Source organism: Lactuca virosa, chromosome 8, assembly GCF_052849685.1.
Source record: "Lactuca virosa cultivar CGN04683 chromosome 8, Lactuca_virosa_CGN04683_v6, whole genome shotgun sequence".
NCBI classification, from domain to species: domain Eukaryota; kingdom Viridiplantae; phylum Streptophyta; class Magnoliopsida; order Asterales; family Asteraceae; genus Lactuca; species Lactuca virosa.
The window spans coordinates 191878599-191894578 of NC_136433.1; the positions used below are offsets into that span (position 1 = coordinate 191878599).

Here is a 15980-nt window from a genome sequence, read left to right on the forward strand (position 1 = left end):
CCACGGGTAATCTCCGACGAGATGAACTCCCACATCTGCTCGCTAATCGGCTCAGTGCCTGCACCTGAACTGGAACCAGAACCTGAACCTCCTCCCTGAGTGCTCATCACCAACTGAAATACTCAGGAATCCTCATCCCACCAGCTTCCTAGATTCTCCAAGACTCTCCCCGATTCGAGTATGAATCATGTGCTTTCAGTAGTATGGGTTCAATACTACTTTCCACACCTATCCATACTTTCCTCAGGAATCATCTCGAATCCTCCAAATCACCTTCTCAAACTGATGCACCCACTAATCGCTAAACAACACAAGTAAAACCATTGAAGCATCTCCTATGCTCTCGACCTCACCCTGCCCTCAGCTGCTGAAAGACTCCCACCAAAGTCAACTACCTACCTCATGAATATAGTCACATGCAATAGAGATCAAATAATCCTTCGAGTAAAAGACTCAACCCTACAACGGTTGGACTCAAACAAGAGCTACGCAATAGGGTCAGATCCATCACTCTGAGATTATTTAACCTGTGCCACATGTGACTTAGCATATTCACTTAGTAGTTGATCCACATTGCTAAGAGTCCCACAAAGCATAAAGAAAGCAACATTTAGGCAATGAAAAATCTAACCAGCATATACTAATCAAGCCATTCTATCCACTTATCTGAAAACCATACTAGCATGCAATTCTAAAAGCTCATACAATCATGCATATAAGGCATCTCTCCTATCTTAAAATCCTGAGCAGATCCTTAGCCCTAATCTAGCATGTAATTCTCATAATCATATCATATATCATAATTAACATGTATTGGTATTATGGAAACTATTTACTTGAGCTCGGCCGATTGTATGCATCAGACCCCTTTCTTTGATTAGAAACCCCTTTTATAAAACTTTTATTTTATAAATTTTTTCACCAAACCCCCAGTTTGAGTTCAGGCACACTCGAGAGTATGCCCGAATCCCTCAAACCAAGGCTCTGATACCAACTTGTAACGTCCCACAATACGAGGGTAAAAATTTCATTTTAAAACAACCAAACACCCATTTATCATTTAATCAAACACTTAAAAGTAATTTATAATAAAAACAGTTATCAGAGTACAATCCCAAAATCACAAGGTTGTGAAAAAATATGGGTGTATGCGCTGCGATCAAGTCGTGCCCTTCCCCTTCGAACCGTAATTACTTGAAACCATAAACAAAGACTGTAAGCACAAAACTTAGTGAGTTCCCCAAATACCACATACCAAACATAACACACGAGTCACACATATCATACATATCCAACATTCAATAGGAGGTGCTATGTGCCAACCATAGTCTTGCCATTATGCCACGAGCCGTATCATGGTCTTCCTTTCCAGGATGGGGGCCAAAACCCTAGGTCTTATAGACAAGTACCAGGAGCCACCTCCTGGTCTTCCATTCAAGCATCACAAAGACAACTAGCATACAATCTACCATTACTTTTCTACTTAACTGCCAGAGTGGTCTTACATACAGATTTGCCAGGAGCCACCTCCTGGTCTTTCATACAAATTCCAAGGACCACCCCTAGTCTTCGTATAATACATAAACCAATAGGGTCGACATTGGTGCCTTCGACCCATAGAATAGTGAGGAGACTCACATCGCACAGCTGAATCACACTGATAATCCCTGGCTGCTGGTCTCACACATTCTCGAGCTCAGAAATCTTGCCCAAAAGATGATTCTGGATCCAAAATCTTCTCACCAAACAAGAAAACTTCAAGCTTCTATTCTTCATTCACAAAGGCAAAAAAGGGAACCAAAGTCTTCTTAATAGCTCAAGAACACCACAAGGAGGCTAAAGGGTTGATTTAGGGTTTTAGGAGGGTTGGGGGCTGGTAAAGAGGCCATTCCGAAAGACTTAAAATGCTTAAATAGGGTACACATGCTAAAAATTAGGGTTTTAGGACCCCTCGTACGCCCAATGTACTCCACATACGCCCAACGTACGAGGCCGAGGCTTCACGATTCTTCCTTCTGGGTACGCTAAGCGTACACTAATGTAGGCCCAACGTACTGCCCTTCGCACTAGTATGCCCCACGTACTCCCTATGTACACCCCGCGTATTAGGGTTTCCTCATAGACCCTAAAATACTCCGAATGCCATAGCTTCTTCGTTATAAATTTCGACGATCCTTATATCCACGAAAAGTTAACGAGAAGATCTAAACTTTTATCAACTCATAATTGCCATAAAATTTCCTGAACAAAAGTCCAATTTCCATAAAAGCCCGTGCTGCCAATATACCAAAAAACCTCTTGGCTCCAAAACCTAATCCGAACACCCGGGTCATCTAAATTACGTCACCCACACCCAAATGAGTAACGATTCGGAATAGGGCGTTACAATATATATATATATATATATATATATATATATATATATATATATATATATATATATATATATATATATATATATATATATATCTTCATTTTTATGCAAAATATATATTCATTTTTATGCAAAATATATATTTACTTATTTGTAAAAATATTTTATTTATATATAAATATTTATACATATTATATTAGTGTGTAATATTATATACTTTTGTTATGTAAGATTTGTGTTGATTGGTTGCTTTAGATATGACAAGATTTTTGCTTTAGATACTCATATAACTCTTCGGCTAGAGATTGGTTTATGATTGGTTGGAGTCTGGAGTCTTTACGGTGCCCCCGAGACGGGTACTGAGCAATCTCAGTGGGATGATCTTATGAGTCTGCTGCAGGAGGTACACTTGGACTCTTCTTCATATCAGCTGGGGTGGTTGCTCGACATTTCTGATTCTTTTTCAGTGTAATCAGCTTGTCAGTTTTTGGATAGTGGTATGCTTGTCGAAGGAGGTATGAAGACTTATTGGAATAATTGGATTCCAATTAAGTTGAATGTTTTTTTTATGAAGGATGAGACTTCATAGCATACCTACTAGAGAGAGACTTTCCTATAGGATAATCCTCTTTGATTTGATCTTCTGTCATGTTTGTTCCACAACAGTTGAGACGATTGATCATATTTTCACAGGTTGTGTGGAGCTCATATATATATATATATATATATATATATATATATATATATATATATATATATATATATATATATATATATATATATATATATATGGGTCAGGTTGCATTTTGGTGGGAGATTCAGATTCCTAACCCGATTACCATTCATTACTTATGTGGTCGAATTCTATTAGGTTGACGAGTTGTCAAAGAAAGGCGTTGCAGGACATGGTGGTGACGTTTTCTTTGGTGTGTGGAATTTTAGAAATTCAATTCCATTATTTTTAGGGCGGTGATACCTAGGAAATCGTGTATTTTCGATGACGTGGTTGATAGATCTTATTTTTGTATTCCAATAAGACTAGGAAAGCTAGACTCAATTTGGGTTACTTGGCTGCATAACCTAATTTTAGTGTCTATTTCATTGTAACGTGCGTTTTCTAGACTTTTGTTAGTTTTTAATAAAGTTCCACCGTTAAAAAAAAAGATTTGTGTTAATGCGTACAAAATAAAAAGGATTAATGATTAAATATATATAATAATAAGTTTAGTGGTTACACTACAACAAAACCTAAAGTAACAAAAGCTAAAAGGACAAAAACCTAAAATAGTCATTGATAATAATATTTTTTATTAATATATCGAAGTTTAACCGTAAGATGTATAAAACTTTTGTAATGTGTTATTAATATGTTAGATATTATATTTTCGTATGGAACTTGTCTAGATGCTATTATAGTTTTTGAGTATCTACATTCCATCAAAATATAAAAAAACAATTTATAGGTTCAAATAAGAAATATGATAATGTAAAGCCTCCCTTAATTTACTGTACAAATCTGAATGCTATGTTTTATCATATGATAAAAGAAAACAAGAAAATCGAAGGATCAAATCGACCCCTTAATATGCCCTCCAATTGTTAACTGACCCCTTCCATACCAAATAGCCATAATCGCTTGGCCGCGAACTCCATTTCCGCCCCCACTTTTATTTATATCCACACACAACTCCCCAAACTCAAACCATGAATCTTTTACTCTCTACACAACGTAACAAAAGTACGAAACTTCTCATTCGTTCCCACCACTGATCTCACTGCCGCCGTATACTCCGCCACCAGAGAAGTCTCGAGGATGCGTTTGAGAGTGGCGGAGGATGATTCACAGATCCAAATACATCTTCCTGCTGACAATATTCATTGGGAGATGCTGGATAAATCCAAGTTTTTCTTCCTTGGTGCCGGCTTGTTTTCCGGTGTTTCAGCCATGCTATACCCAGTAGTTGTCTTGAAAACACGGCAACAAGTTCTTTTGAAGGATACACCTTGCTTCAAGATGGCTTCTTCGATTCTACGACATGAGGGTTTTAGAGGTTTATACAGAGGGTTTGGGACTTCATTAATGGGTACTATTCCGGCTAGAGCTCTTTACATGGGTGCTTTAGAAATGACCAAGAGTAATCTTAGTTGTACCGCTGTCAAACTGGGACTTTCGGAGGTGAAAGCAGCTGCTATTGCGAACACTGCAGCTGGGTTAAGTGCAGCCATGGTTGCACAATTGGTTTGGACCCCAGTTGATGTCGTGAGTCAGAGATTAATGATTCAAGGTGGAAAGGGAGCAAACGTGAGGTCTTTAAGTTCAGTTATGTACAATGGAGGCTTCGATGCCTTTTCGAAAATTATTCAAAAAGATGGTGTTAGGGGATTGTACAAGGGATTTGGTATTTCAATCTTAACATATGCTCCTTCAAACGCAGTGTGGTGGGGTTCTTACTCCATGGCACATCGATGGATTTGGGGTGGCGTTCTTTCTCATACTGGCGTTGGAGGTGGGTTGAAGTCGGATTCAGCTGCCGTGGTGGCGGTGCAGGGGCTGAGCGCCACTATAGCAAGTGGGTTTTCGGCACTGGTTACAATGCCACTGGATACGATCAAGACAAGAGTGCAGGTTTTAGATGGTGAATGTGGTAACAGGAGGGCATTTGTTAGGCAGAGCGTGAGGGATTTGGTGAAGGAAGGTGGATTGAGTGGTTGTTACCGAGGGTTGGGGCCAAGATGGGCTTCGATGTCGATTTCTGCGACTACAATGATCACAACCTATGAGTCCCTCAAGAGGATGTGTACTAATTAAGAACCAAGATGGCAAGATTTATATTGCTTCCTTCAATGAGCTTAGTAGTTTGCAATAAAAAATGTATATATATTTTTCTTTAGATGTAACGCCTTTAATTGACTTTAGATATTATATAAGGGCATCCACAAATGGACCCGACAAATGTGTCGTGTGGTGTCAGGTTCGTGTCCTGTCAAAACATTAAACGGGTCGAAAGAACTTGACCCTAACCCAACCCGTTTAATTATCGTTTCGTGTCGTGTCAACCCATTTATTTTCGTGTTGGTTTCGTGTTGAGTTTCGGGTTAAAGTTTAGACCTTGTTAAGTAGGAGTTATGGATGCAAAAATGAAAAAGTGAAACATTGGAGTTAGGGGATGGAATGACAAAAAATTTATTAAATTTAGAAGGCAAAATGAAAAGAGTTAAAGTTGGGGAGCGAAGAGGATAAGTGGTGAGGATGAGTAAAATTAAGTAACTTTGAAAATTTAAATATTATTTCTAATTCTTGAGTTTGGCCCACTACAAGTCTATAACATATAATATATTTATAAAAATATGAAATTTATAATAAATAATATATAATTAAACGGGTCATATTCGAGTTGAAAGTCTTGACTCTAACCCTAACCGTTTAATTATCTTGTCGTGTCGTGTCAACCCGTTTACATAAACGTGTCAAAATCTCTGACCCTAACCCGCTAATTTCGTGGCGGGTTCGTGTCGGGTTTTCGTGTCGTGTCATGTTTTGCCAGGTCTATCCACAATGCATTGAACTTATTAGAGTTTAATGGATTGTCACATCATTATTTTACTTGCTATACAATTCTATGTTAATTTTCTTACAATGCATTGAACTCAATAGAATTCAATGGAATATATATTTAATAGTTAAAATGTTTCATTTTTTCCATTGAAGAGTTTAATGGCCATTGAACTCCACATTGAATGCCAACATGACATCCCACAATGGTAGAGTTTAATCCATTGAATATCCATTAGGCATGCCACCTTATTCAACTATCCCATTAAACTATGCAATGTGGATGCTCTAAATAATCTAAGTTGAATTCGAATTAAATATTAGTATTGTTATTTAATCTGATGAAGTATGGTAACTGTCCTATAGTGGTGTATGCATGTATGGATGCACAAAAATATTATTATCTTAAAATAGTTTACGGCAATCATTTGTTTTAAGTTAGTGGTCCTTTTCTAAAGGAGATAAATAAATTAAAGTTTAGATATTTTTAAGTTTGTAGTAAAACAAATGGAATTTCTGACGCAATTCAATCTTGCATGGTTTTTGTAACACCGTAATTTTTCAAACAAATTTTTCATTTTAAAATCGCATACTTTTCATAACATATTGTATATAAATCTCGTTTATTCAAATTACAAACACAACTCCATTAATAATCCAGGATCCTCAAAACATAACTCTTTCTCTGGTGTGTACAATAAAGCCGGTGCCTTCCCGCGATCATCTGAGATACCTGAAACACATAACACATAACACGATAAGCACGAAGCTTAGTGAGTTCCCCAAAATACCACGCACAACAACTAGCCACTCGAGGCTGAAACTCTGCGAGACCTTCCGGTCAATGTGTCTCAGTGAGCTCGTTGGACCCTCCGGTCCGGTCTAACTCGTTGGACCCTCCGGTCCGGTCTAGTAAAGCCTTCCGACCTCATAAATCGTCGGACCCTTCGGTCCGGTCTGTAACACTCCGCATAGCATAAATCACAAAGAAATAATGCACAACATAAAACATAAGGCATAATAACACAGTACTCAATGCAAGCACATAAGACCTTCGGGTCACATATAACTACCACTCAAGGTAAAGTATAGTGAGAAGACTCACCTCGGCTAGCAAGTGAGCAAATAACCTCGCACTCGGATCTCGAACTAGCCTCCTCCTAACACAAGGATGAATATCTCTAATTAATACTCTAATCACAACTCTAATGAGCGAAGGCTATTCTTCCTCTCTTTAACCCTTTGAAATGGATAAAATACCATTTTACCCCTCCATGGTCTCTACTACTCATGTTGACCAAAGCCCCAAAGTCAACAGAATTCAAACTCGAGTCAACAGTCCATGTTTGACCCGACTCGCCGAGTGCACCCTTGCGACTCGTCGAGTCCACTTACTTTCCTCAGAAATCTCGTGACAGTCCAGCTCAGCTCGTCGAGTTGACCCCCAACTCGTCGAGCTATCGCATGATTCAGTCACTCGGGACAAACCCTAACCAACTCGTCGAGTCGGCTCATCGACTCGGCGAGTTCATTCAGACCAAATGTTCATTCAGACGATTTCAATCATATCTATCACTCCAAACACTAGATCTATCATCCCAAGGCTCAATAATCACGTAAAGCTTCGATCTTTACGTTCATACATGAGGTTATTGCTCCAAAATGCTAATATATGCCTTTCATGAAGGATTTAGCTCATCAACCCTCATTTGGACGACTAAAGCTAGGACACCTAAACTCTAAGGGCCTTAGGAGGTCCAAATATGAGGTTTCCAACCTCAAACCATGTCTCATTCAACTCATAGATTCAAAAGGATGGAAGCAAAGCCCTAAAACTCCCAAAATGAGATCTAGTATAAGGAATGAGCAAGATGAGGACTTTATACCTTCTTTTAGCAGCTGAAACACTCAATACCACAGATCCACTGCCTTCCTTTGTTCCCAATCATGAAGCTCTTCATCCTTCTTCATAGAAATGCACCAAGATTGCCCAAAATGATCACACACTCACTTCACCAAGGTTAGAACGGTTTAAGGGTTTCTCTCAGGCTCTCAAGGGAAAGTGTAGCCGCAAACGAAGGCCATAAGGGCCTTTAAATAGGTCACAAACCCGGACAATTAGGGTTTCTCTGCCCAGTACCTACTCGGCGAGTCCCTCCTCTGACTCGTCGAGTCCACTCATTAAATCTACGCGATCAACTCGACTCGACTCGACGAGTTGGTCCCTCAACTCGTCGAGTCCCTCCTTCAATCTCAAGATTAACATACACAATAATGTCCCTGAAAATCCGAATATTACAATTCTCCCCCACTTGAATTAGATTTCGCCCTCGAAATCGCTCCTCAACAACAAATAGATCTAATCTAATAACCGAACAGCACCATCGAAAGGATCTCATACCACACAGCTATCTTCCTCTACAGACACCTGAAACCAACAGGAACTCCCAAACCCGAAAGAGGACATACCCATCCGCCGCTACGCTACCCCTTCTGGCTGTAACAACCGGATTTCCAGGGACATTATTGTGTATGTTAATCTTGAGATTTGAGGAGGGACTCGACGAGTTGAAGGACCAACTCGCCGAGTCGAGTCGAGATTGCCGCGTGGATTTAATGAATGAACACGACAAGTCAAAGGAGGGACTCGCCGAGTAGGTGCTGGGCAGAGAAACCCTAATTTCCCGGGTTTGGGGCCTATTTAAAGGCATTTATAGCCTCATTTGCGGCTACCTTCCCCTGAGAGCAAACCCTAATTGCTATTGGAGCTAGAGAGTGAGAGAGAAGCTCATATTTGATGGGTTTTGAGCATTCTAACACTCCTATGGTGTACATGCAACCCTAGAAACCTTGGATCTATGTTTGACTAAGATACATGCAAATAATTATTTTTCCAAGGTTCTTATCCTATCTAGCATGGCATGGGGAACTTGAATCAAATAAAGCTAGTAGAATTACTTACCTTGTAGTTGTAGTTGATTGCTTGGAGTTTTAGAGCCTAGCACCAATAGTGTGGATGCCTCAATAGGAAATCACAAATCACCACAAACTTGGAATTTTGAGATAATAGTAATCACCTTTCTTGAAATCGGCCCTCTTACTTTACTCACCACAACTAGTGTGATTTCAAGAACCAAAGCCTCCTTTATATAGTGTGGTGGATTAGGGTTACATCCATGTAAATCCTAATACCCATGTCTTTTCATTTCCATGAGATCCATGGGTTAAAGCTGATGAGTTTTCAGCATTCTAACACTCCTATGGTGTACATGCAACCCTAGAAACCTTGGATCTATGTTTGACTAAGATACATGCAAATAATTATTTTTCCAAGGTTCTTATCCTAACTAGCATGGCATGGGGTACTTGAATCAAATAAAACTAGTAGAATTACTTACCTTGTAGTAGTAGTTGATTGCTTGGAGTTTGAGAGCCTAGCACCAATAATGTGGATGCCTCAAATGGAAGTCACAAATCACCACAAACTTGGAAACTTGAGAGAATAGTCACAAACTTCTTGAAATCGGCCCTCTTAGTTTACACACATCAACTAGTGTAATTTCAAGAACCAAAGCCTCCTTTATATAGTGTGGTGGATTAGGGTTACATCCATGTAAACCCTAATACCCATGTCTTTTCATTTCCATGAGATCCATGGGTTAAAGCTCCATGGAGTATCCATGGACTTTCCATGCAAGCCTAGCCCATTCCAGATAAGCATTAGCCCACACTATATAAATACAAGAGCCCATATTTAATTAGTCATACTTTTGATCTCTAAATTAATTCTAAATTAATTATAGATCAACACTAATTAAATAATATGATTTTATATTAATATATTAGAACTTATAATATATTAATAAATCATAACTTATACTATTCTCAAAAGATTATCCGTAAATTGTTCGGGTGAAGTGCAACCCAAATGGACCATGCCTGGTCGGGTCAAGTACATACCAAATATAGTTATGGACTTAGACACTATCTCCAACAGTCTCCCACTTGGATAAGTCTAATAACTATAGTTGCAAGTACGACTTCAGGAACCGATCAGCAATCGTAGCTCTTAAAACTCTGTTGAACTATGAAGCGCCATTTTAGATAAGTGATCATATAATCCTCTGTTCTAGATATCAGCCGGACAAATACATGGAACATGGTCTTGCTTATTGTCCAGCATTTGTTTCCCGATTTCTGATTTGTTTGACATAGAACTTAACTGAACACATCAATTTAGTTCTGACTGGGCCCGGTACATAGGTCAAAACAAAATCATCGAGGGGCCCAGATATCGCTTCTAATCCTAGAAGGAACAGATAAACTTCGACTCATATGTTTGCTCTACTACTTGTTGAAGTACACACAAAGGTACAGTTTATAACATCGAGTTACCAATGCGTTTTCGTGCAATCAATGCATAACCAACTCATAGGCAACAAATCATATCTCTAGGTTTGAAGACTTATATGATATTACCGTCTCACGATCACTCGAGATAAATTCCATGAAGTGATACAAGTGAGCATGGGTTGAATCCAATACTCAGAACTTATGAGCACTCATGAGTGCTGTAGCCCCGCTTTGTCTAACATCTTAGACCTCTACAAGCCAACCCATGACAGTCTTGATTCATATCTACTTCCAACATATGACGGACTGTGGAGAGTTTGAATAATATGATATAAACCATAACATAATTATTCTGGAAGTCAAAACATGCAAAAAGAAATAATAGTGAACGATTAACAAGAGATAGCAACACTTTACTCATAAATAACAGCTTTTATTTATCATCAAATGTCAATTACATTTTACAAATTTCAAGATTATCTAACTACTAAAACTAATATCATCCTTCAGCCCTATGCTCCGAGCATGCTGGAGATGTTTAGCCCGAGTCAGTCCCTTCGTGAGGGGATCTGCTGGGTTCTCATCCGATGATACCCTCTTTGCCACGAGGATTCCTTCTTCTATTCGATGTCTGATGAAGTGATATTTTCTGTCAATGTGTCTGGATCTCCCATGATCTCTTGGTTCCTTGGCTAAGCCAACCGCACTATTGCTGTCACAGAAAATCTCCATTGGCTCCTTTATAGCTGGTACAACTCCAAGGTCTCCGATGAAGTTCTTTAGCCATATAGCCTCCTTTGCTGCCTCACTTGCTGCTATATACTCTGATTCACAAGTGGAATCAGCCACTGTCTCCTGCTTGGAACTTTTCCAAGTAATTGCCCCTCCGTTTAGAGTAAAAACCCAGCCCGACTGAGAGCGGAAATTATCCATGTCAGTCTGAAAGCTAGCATCACTGTACCCTACAACTCTCAAGTCCTCACTGCCACCGAGGGTAAGTACCCAGTCCTTAGTCCTCCGTAGGTACTTGAGGATATTCTTTACCTCAGTCCAGTGTGCCTTGCCAGGGTTCCACTGATACCTGCTAACCATGCTCAAAGCAAAGGCTACATCAGGTCGAGTACACGTCATAGCATACATGATCGATCCTACAGCTGAAGCATAAGGTATTCGACTCATTTCTGCTATCTCAGCCTCAGTACTAGGGCTTTGTGTCTTACTCAATCTGGCGTTACTCTGGATGGGTAACTCTCCTTTCTTGGAGTTATGCATGTTGAACCTTTTCAACACTTTGTCCACATAGGTGCTTTGACTAAGTCCAATTAGTCTTTTACTCCTGTTTCTCAAAATCCTTATCCCTAGGATATAGGCAGCTTCTCCAAGGTCCTTCATAGCGAAATACTTCCCAAGCCAGGACTTTACTTCCTGCAGGGTTGGGATGTCATTTCCTATGAGTAGTATGTCATCCACATACAGTACCAAAAAGCTGACTATACTCCCACTAGCCTTGATATAGACACAAGATTCATCTTCACTCCTTGAAAAGCCAAATTCTTTGACTTTCTCATCAAAGAAAAGATTCCATCTGTGAGGTGCCTGTTTTAATCCATAAATGGATTTCTCGAGCTTACACACTCTACTGCGGTACTCTGTATTGACAAAACCCTCTGGCTGAACCATGTAAACATCTTCAGCCAACTTTCCATTAAGGAAAGCGGTTTTGACATCCATTTGCCATATTTCATAATCATGAAATGCAGCAATGGCTAACAGAACCCTAATACACTTAATCTTGGCCACTGGTGAAAAGGTCTCATCATAATCAACTCCCGGAGTTTGAGAATAACCCTTTGCAACCAGTCGTGCCTTATAAGTGTGTACATTGCCATCCATGTCGGTCTTCTTCTTGAAGATCCATTTGCACCCAACTATCTTACGATCAGGTACATTGTCAACCAAGTTCCAAACTTGATTTTCATACATGGACTGTATCTCGCTATCCATAGCCTCTTTCCATTTAGCAGCCTCAGGGCCTGCCATGGCTTCCGTGTAGCTGTTAGGCTCATCCAGATTTACCAGTGTGTTATCACTGATAAGTGTCTCACCTTCTGTAGTAATATGAAAACCATAATAATGCTCAGGTGCATTCCTAACTCTGGTGGAACGCCTCAGAGGTATAGATTCTTCAGTCAGCTCAACAGGAGTTTCCTCCTCAGGTTGAGGGTTAGGGTTTGAGGTTCCTTCACCACTTGACTCTTGAATTTCCTCAAGGTCAATTTGCCTCCCACTGTCTCCTTGGCTCATGAATTCTCTCTCTCGAAAGAATCCTCTTCTTGCTACAAAGACCACATTATCACTGGGTCTGTAGAAGATGTAACCAAAGGATTTCTGTGGGTAGCCGATGAAAATACACCTTTCGCTTCGGGGTTCGAGCTTATCGTGAGTCTCGCGTCTCACGAAAGCCTCGCAACCCCGAATCTTGATGTCGTCTAGATTGGGAACTTTTCCAGTCCACAACTCATGAGGTGTTTTGGCAACCTTCTTTGTAGGGACTAGATTAAGGATATGGGCGGCAGTCTCTAAGGCATACCCCCAAAATGAGATTGGTAGCGAAGCTCGACTCATCATGGAACGAACCATGTCCAACAAGGTCCGATTGCGCCTCTCAACTACACCATTCAACTGTGGTGTCCTAGGAGGTGTCAATTGTGAGACAATCCCACATTCCTTAAGATGGTCAAGGAACTCAGTACTAAGATACTCACCACCACGATCGGATCGAAGCATCTTAATGTTCCTGCCCAACTGATTCTCCACTTCTTGCTTAAACTCTTTGAATTTCTCAAAGGTTTCTGACTTATGCTTGATTAGGTAGACATATCCATATCTACTAAAATCATCAGTAAAAGTCACATAGAATCGATTAGCATCTCTTGTGGCGGTTCTGAAGGGTCCACACACATCCGTGTGTATGAGGTCCAACAAACCTTCACCCCTAGCACAAGTGCCAGTAAAAGGTGACTTTGTCATTTTACCAAGCAAACAAGATTCACAACTATCATCTGACTTTAGGTCAAATGACTCAAAGACTCCATCCTTTTGGAGTTTGCCTATGCGTTTCTTGCTTACATGTCCAAGACGACAATGCCATAAGGATGCTTTATCTAAGCTAGTGGAAGAGTTAATTCACAATAAATTATTTCCTAGATTATCTACAACAGATACAGTTTCATACACGCCATCACAAGGTAATGCTTTAAAATAAAGAACATTATTAAAGAAAGCATCAATACTACCATTATTATTATCAAAATAAAAGGTAAAACCTTGTTTATACAATGCATGAAAGGAAATAACATTTCTTGCCATTTCTGGCGAATAATAACATTTATTCAAATCTAATGTAAACCCACTATTTAGCACTAAGGAATAAACTCCTATCTTGGTGACAGGTGAAGCTTTCCTGTTTCCCATGATCAAGTTTATCTTTCCCTGCTCCACATTCTCACTTCTTTTTAGTCCCTGCAAATCACAACATATGTGAATACCACAACCCGTATCAAGGACCCAAGACTTAGAATGAGGTGAGTTATTAGACAATATAGTGTATATACCTGCATGGTTGGGTTTTACATTCCCATCCTTCAAATCTTGCTGGTACTTTGGGCAGTTTCGCTTCCAGTGCGACTTTTCATGGCAATAGAAGCATTCAGCCTCATTAGGGTTAGCAGAAGGAGTGACAAAACCTTTCTTGGTTTTGCTTGAAGAGGAGCCTTCAAGGGTCGTACCCTTGGTACCCTTAGAAGGGTTCTTTCTCTTCTTCCCTTTGCCATGCCCGATTGCCAAGACATTGGCCGCAGTTGGAGTAGGAGTAGGAGTAGTAACAACCGACTTACCCTTTAGACCACTTTCGGCGGTCTTCAAGAGTCCCTGAAGTTTGCTGAGGGTGACTTCTTCCTTGTTCATGTGATATGTCATGTGGAATTGATCATAACACGATGGCAAGGAATGCAAAATGATGTCTATTGCTAACTCCTCAGGGAATTTTACATTCAGCTTCAGTAAACGGTCCACATACCTTTGCATTTTCTCCATGTGGCCCGTGATGGGTTCACCATCCTTCATTCGGGTTGTTATCATGGAGGAGATTATTTCACATCGCTCTTGACGAGCACTTTGATGGTAGCGGTCCATCAAGTCCTGGTGCATCTCAAAAGGATAATAGTCCTCATAGGACTTTTGGAGCTCGGCTGTCATGGTGGCCATCATGATGCATGCCACTTTTGTAGCATCTCTTTCATGTACCTCATATTCAGCAAGCTCTTCAGGGGTAGCAGTTGGCTCGGGTACCTTCAGCTCCTTGTCGAGAACATATTCTTTGTTCTCATACCGAGTGACCATCCTGATGTTTCTGATCCAATCTGTAAAGTTGGACCCATCAAAGATGACTCTCCCACAAAGATTCATGAGAGAGAAGGAGCTAGTAGGGTTTGAGCCAGAAGTATTGTTATTGGAAGACATCTGAAGAGAAGAGGGAATAGATTAGATTAGATATAGAGATAGTCCTTAACAAAACACCCAAATGTAATATTAAGGCTAGGACCCAACACAATATTTTATAACTTAGAAGAGGGATGCCGTAATCTAAGCTATAAGATATTTGAAGGTAGGTGAATGACGATTCACCAATTTCCACCATGAAAAACGAAATATTTAATTAGGTTTTAATTGGTTTAGAAACTCCTAGATTCTTTGAGATTCATTGAACTTTCTTCAATGGCATGTTTCAATCTCGAGTGTGCCCTTCAAGTTTTGTGACTGGGATGCCGAGGATCACAAAACAAGGTGTGAAGTAACCATGCAAATTACTTGGTACCCTTAATGTATTACCCCTCAATCGATGTGCCGGTTAACCACACACGCTCCATCGATACTATGATAAACATTAAGTCACCCTTTACCTACCTTGTTAAGTTCAAGTTAGTGTGTCGGTTAACCACACACGCTCCACTAACGACTTAAACAAAGTGTAAAGTGTAATTTCATGGATTAGCACCTTATTCACATTTTCCTAAAATAACGAATATTGGGAATTCAATAAAGTTTAGTTACTTTAGTATTATCATTATACTTTTAATGAGAATTTATAAGTCCTTGTCCTACCCGTTCGGCTAACGACCCTCCACCGATCAAGGAAGCGGTGGGTGAGAGTGGACACCCATTAAGTTGCCATTTTATAGGCAACAACCTTATACCCCCTTATAGACCGGCGTCGTGAATGAGGCATACTAGCAGTAAGACGACTTGATCTTATACATATATAAATATTATTAAACTTATAATATTATAAAGTATAAGGGTTGAATTTTAACTTTTAAAATTCTAGGGGTTGGAACAAAAGTTTTTAATATGACTTTACATGTTCCAAAACTTGAGGGCAAGTTTAGTAAACTTTCAAAACTTTTCATTTCTCATAACTTATGAGTTAATGGTTATTAAAAATGAAGACTCTTCATTTTTTGTAACCTATGTGTTCTTTTAATGGTTATTTATAAATGTGACTTTTGGTTATCCATAACTTAAGAACTAGTTATGGACTCCATTAAAACACATAAAGATCAAGAATTAATCTAATCAATTATTAGCACATAATTTCTATGATCTTCTAAACTCATATGTTTATGAATGTTCATATCAAAA

General features: G+C 39.5%; 1 protein-coding gene across 1 annotated transcript; it reads left to right on the plus strand.

Annotated features, from left to right (window-relative positions):
• Positions 1-4048: 4048 nt before the first annotated feature.
• On the plus strand, positions 4049-5265 carry LOC145134778 (uncharacterized). The gene has a single exon (XM_079069611.1). It carries the CDS (start codon positions 4188-4190, stop codon positions 5181-5183), a length of 996 nt encoding a protein of 331 aa, XP_078925737.1. The 5' UTR covers positions 4049-4187; the 3' UTR covers positions 5184-5265.
• The last annotated feature ends 10715 nt before the right edge of the window (positions 5266-15980 follow it).

What these genes read in the sequence shown, in the direction of transcription:
- LOC145134778 (XM_079069611.1), top strand. Translation starts at nt 4,188, where the DNA reads ATGCGTTTGAGAGTGGCGGAGGATGATTCACAGATCCAAATACATCTT.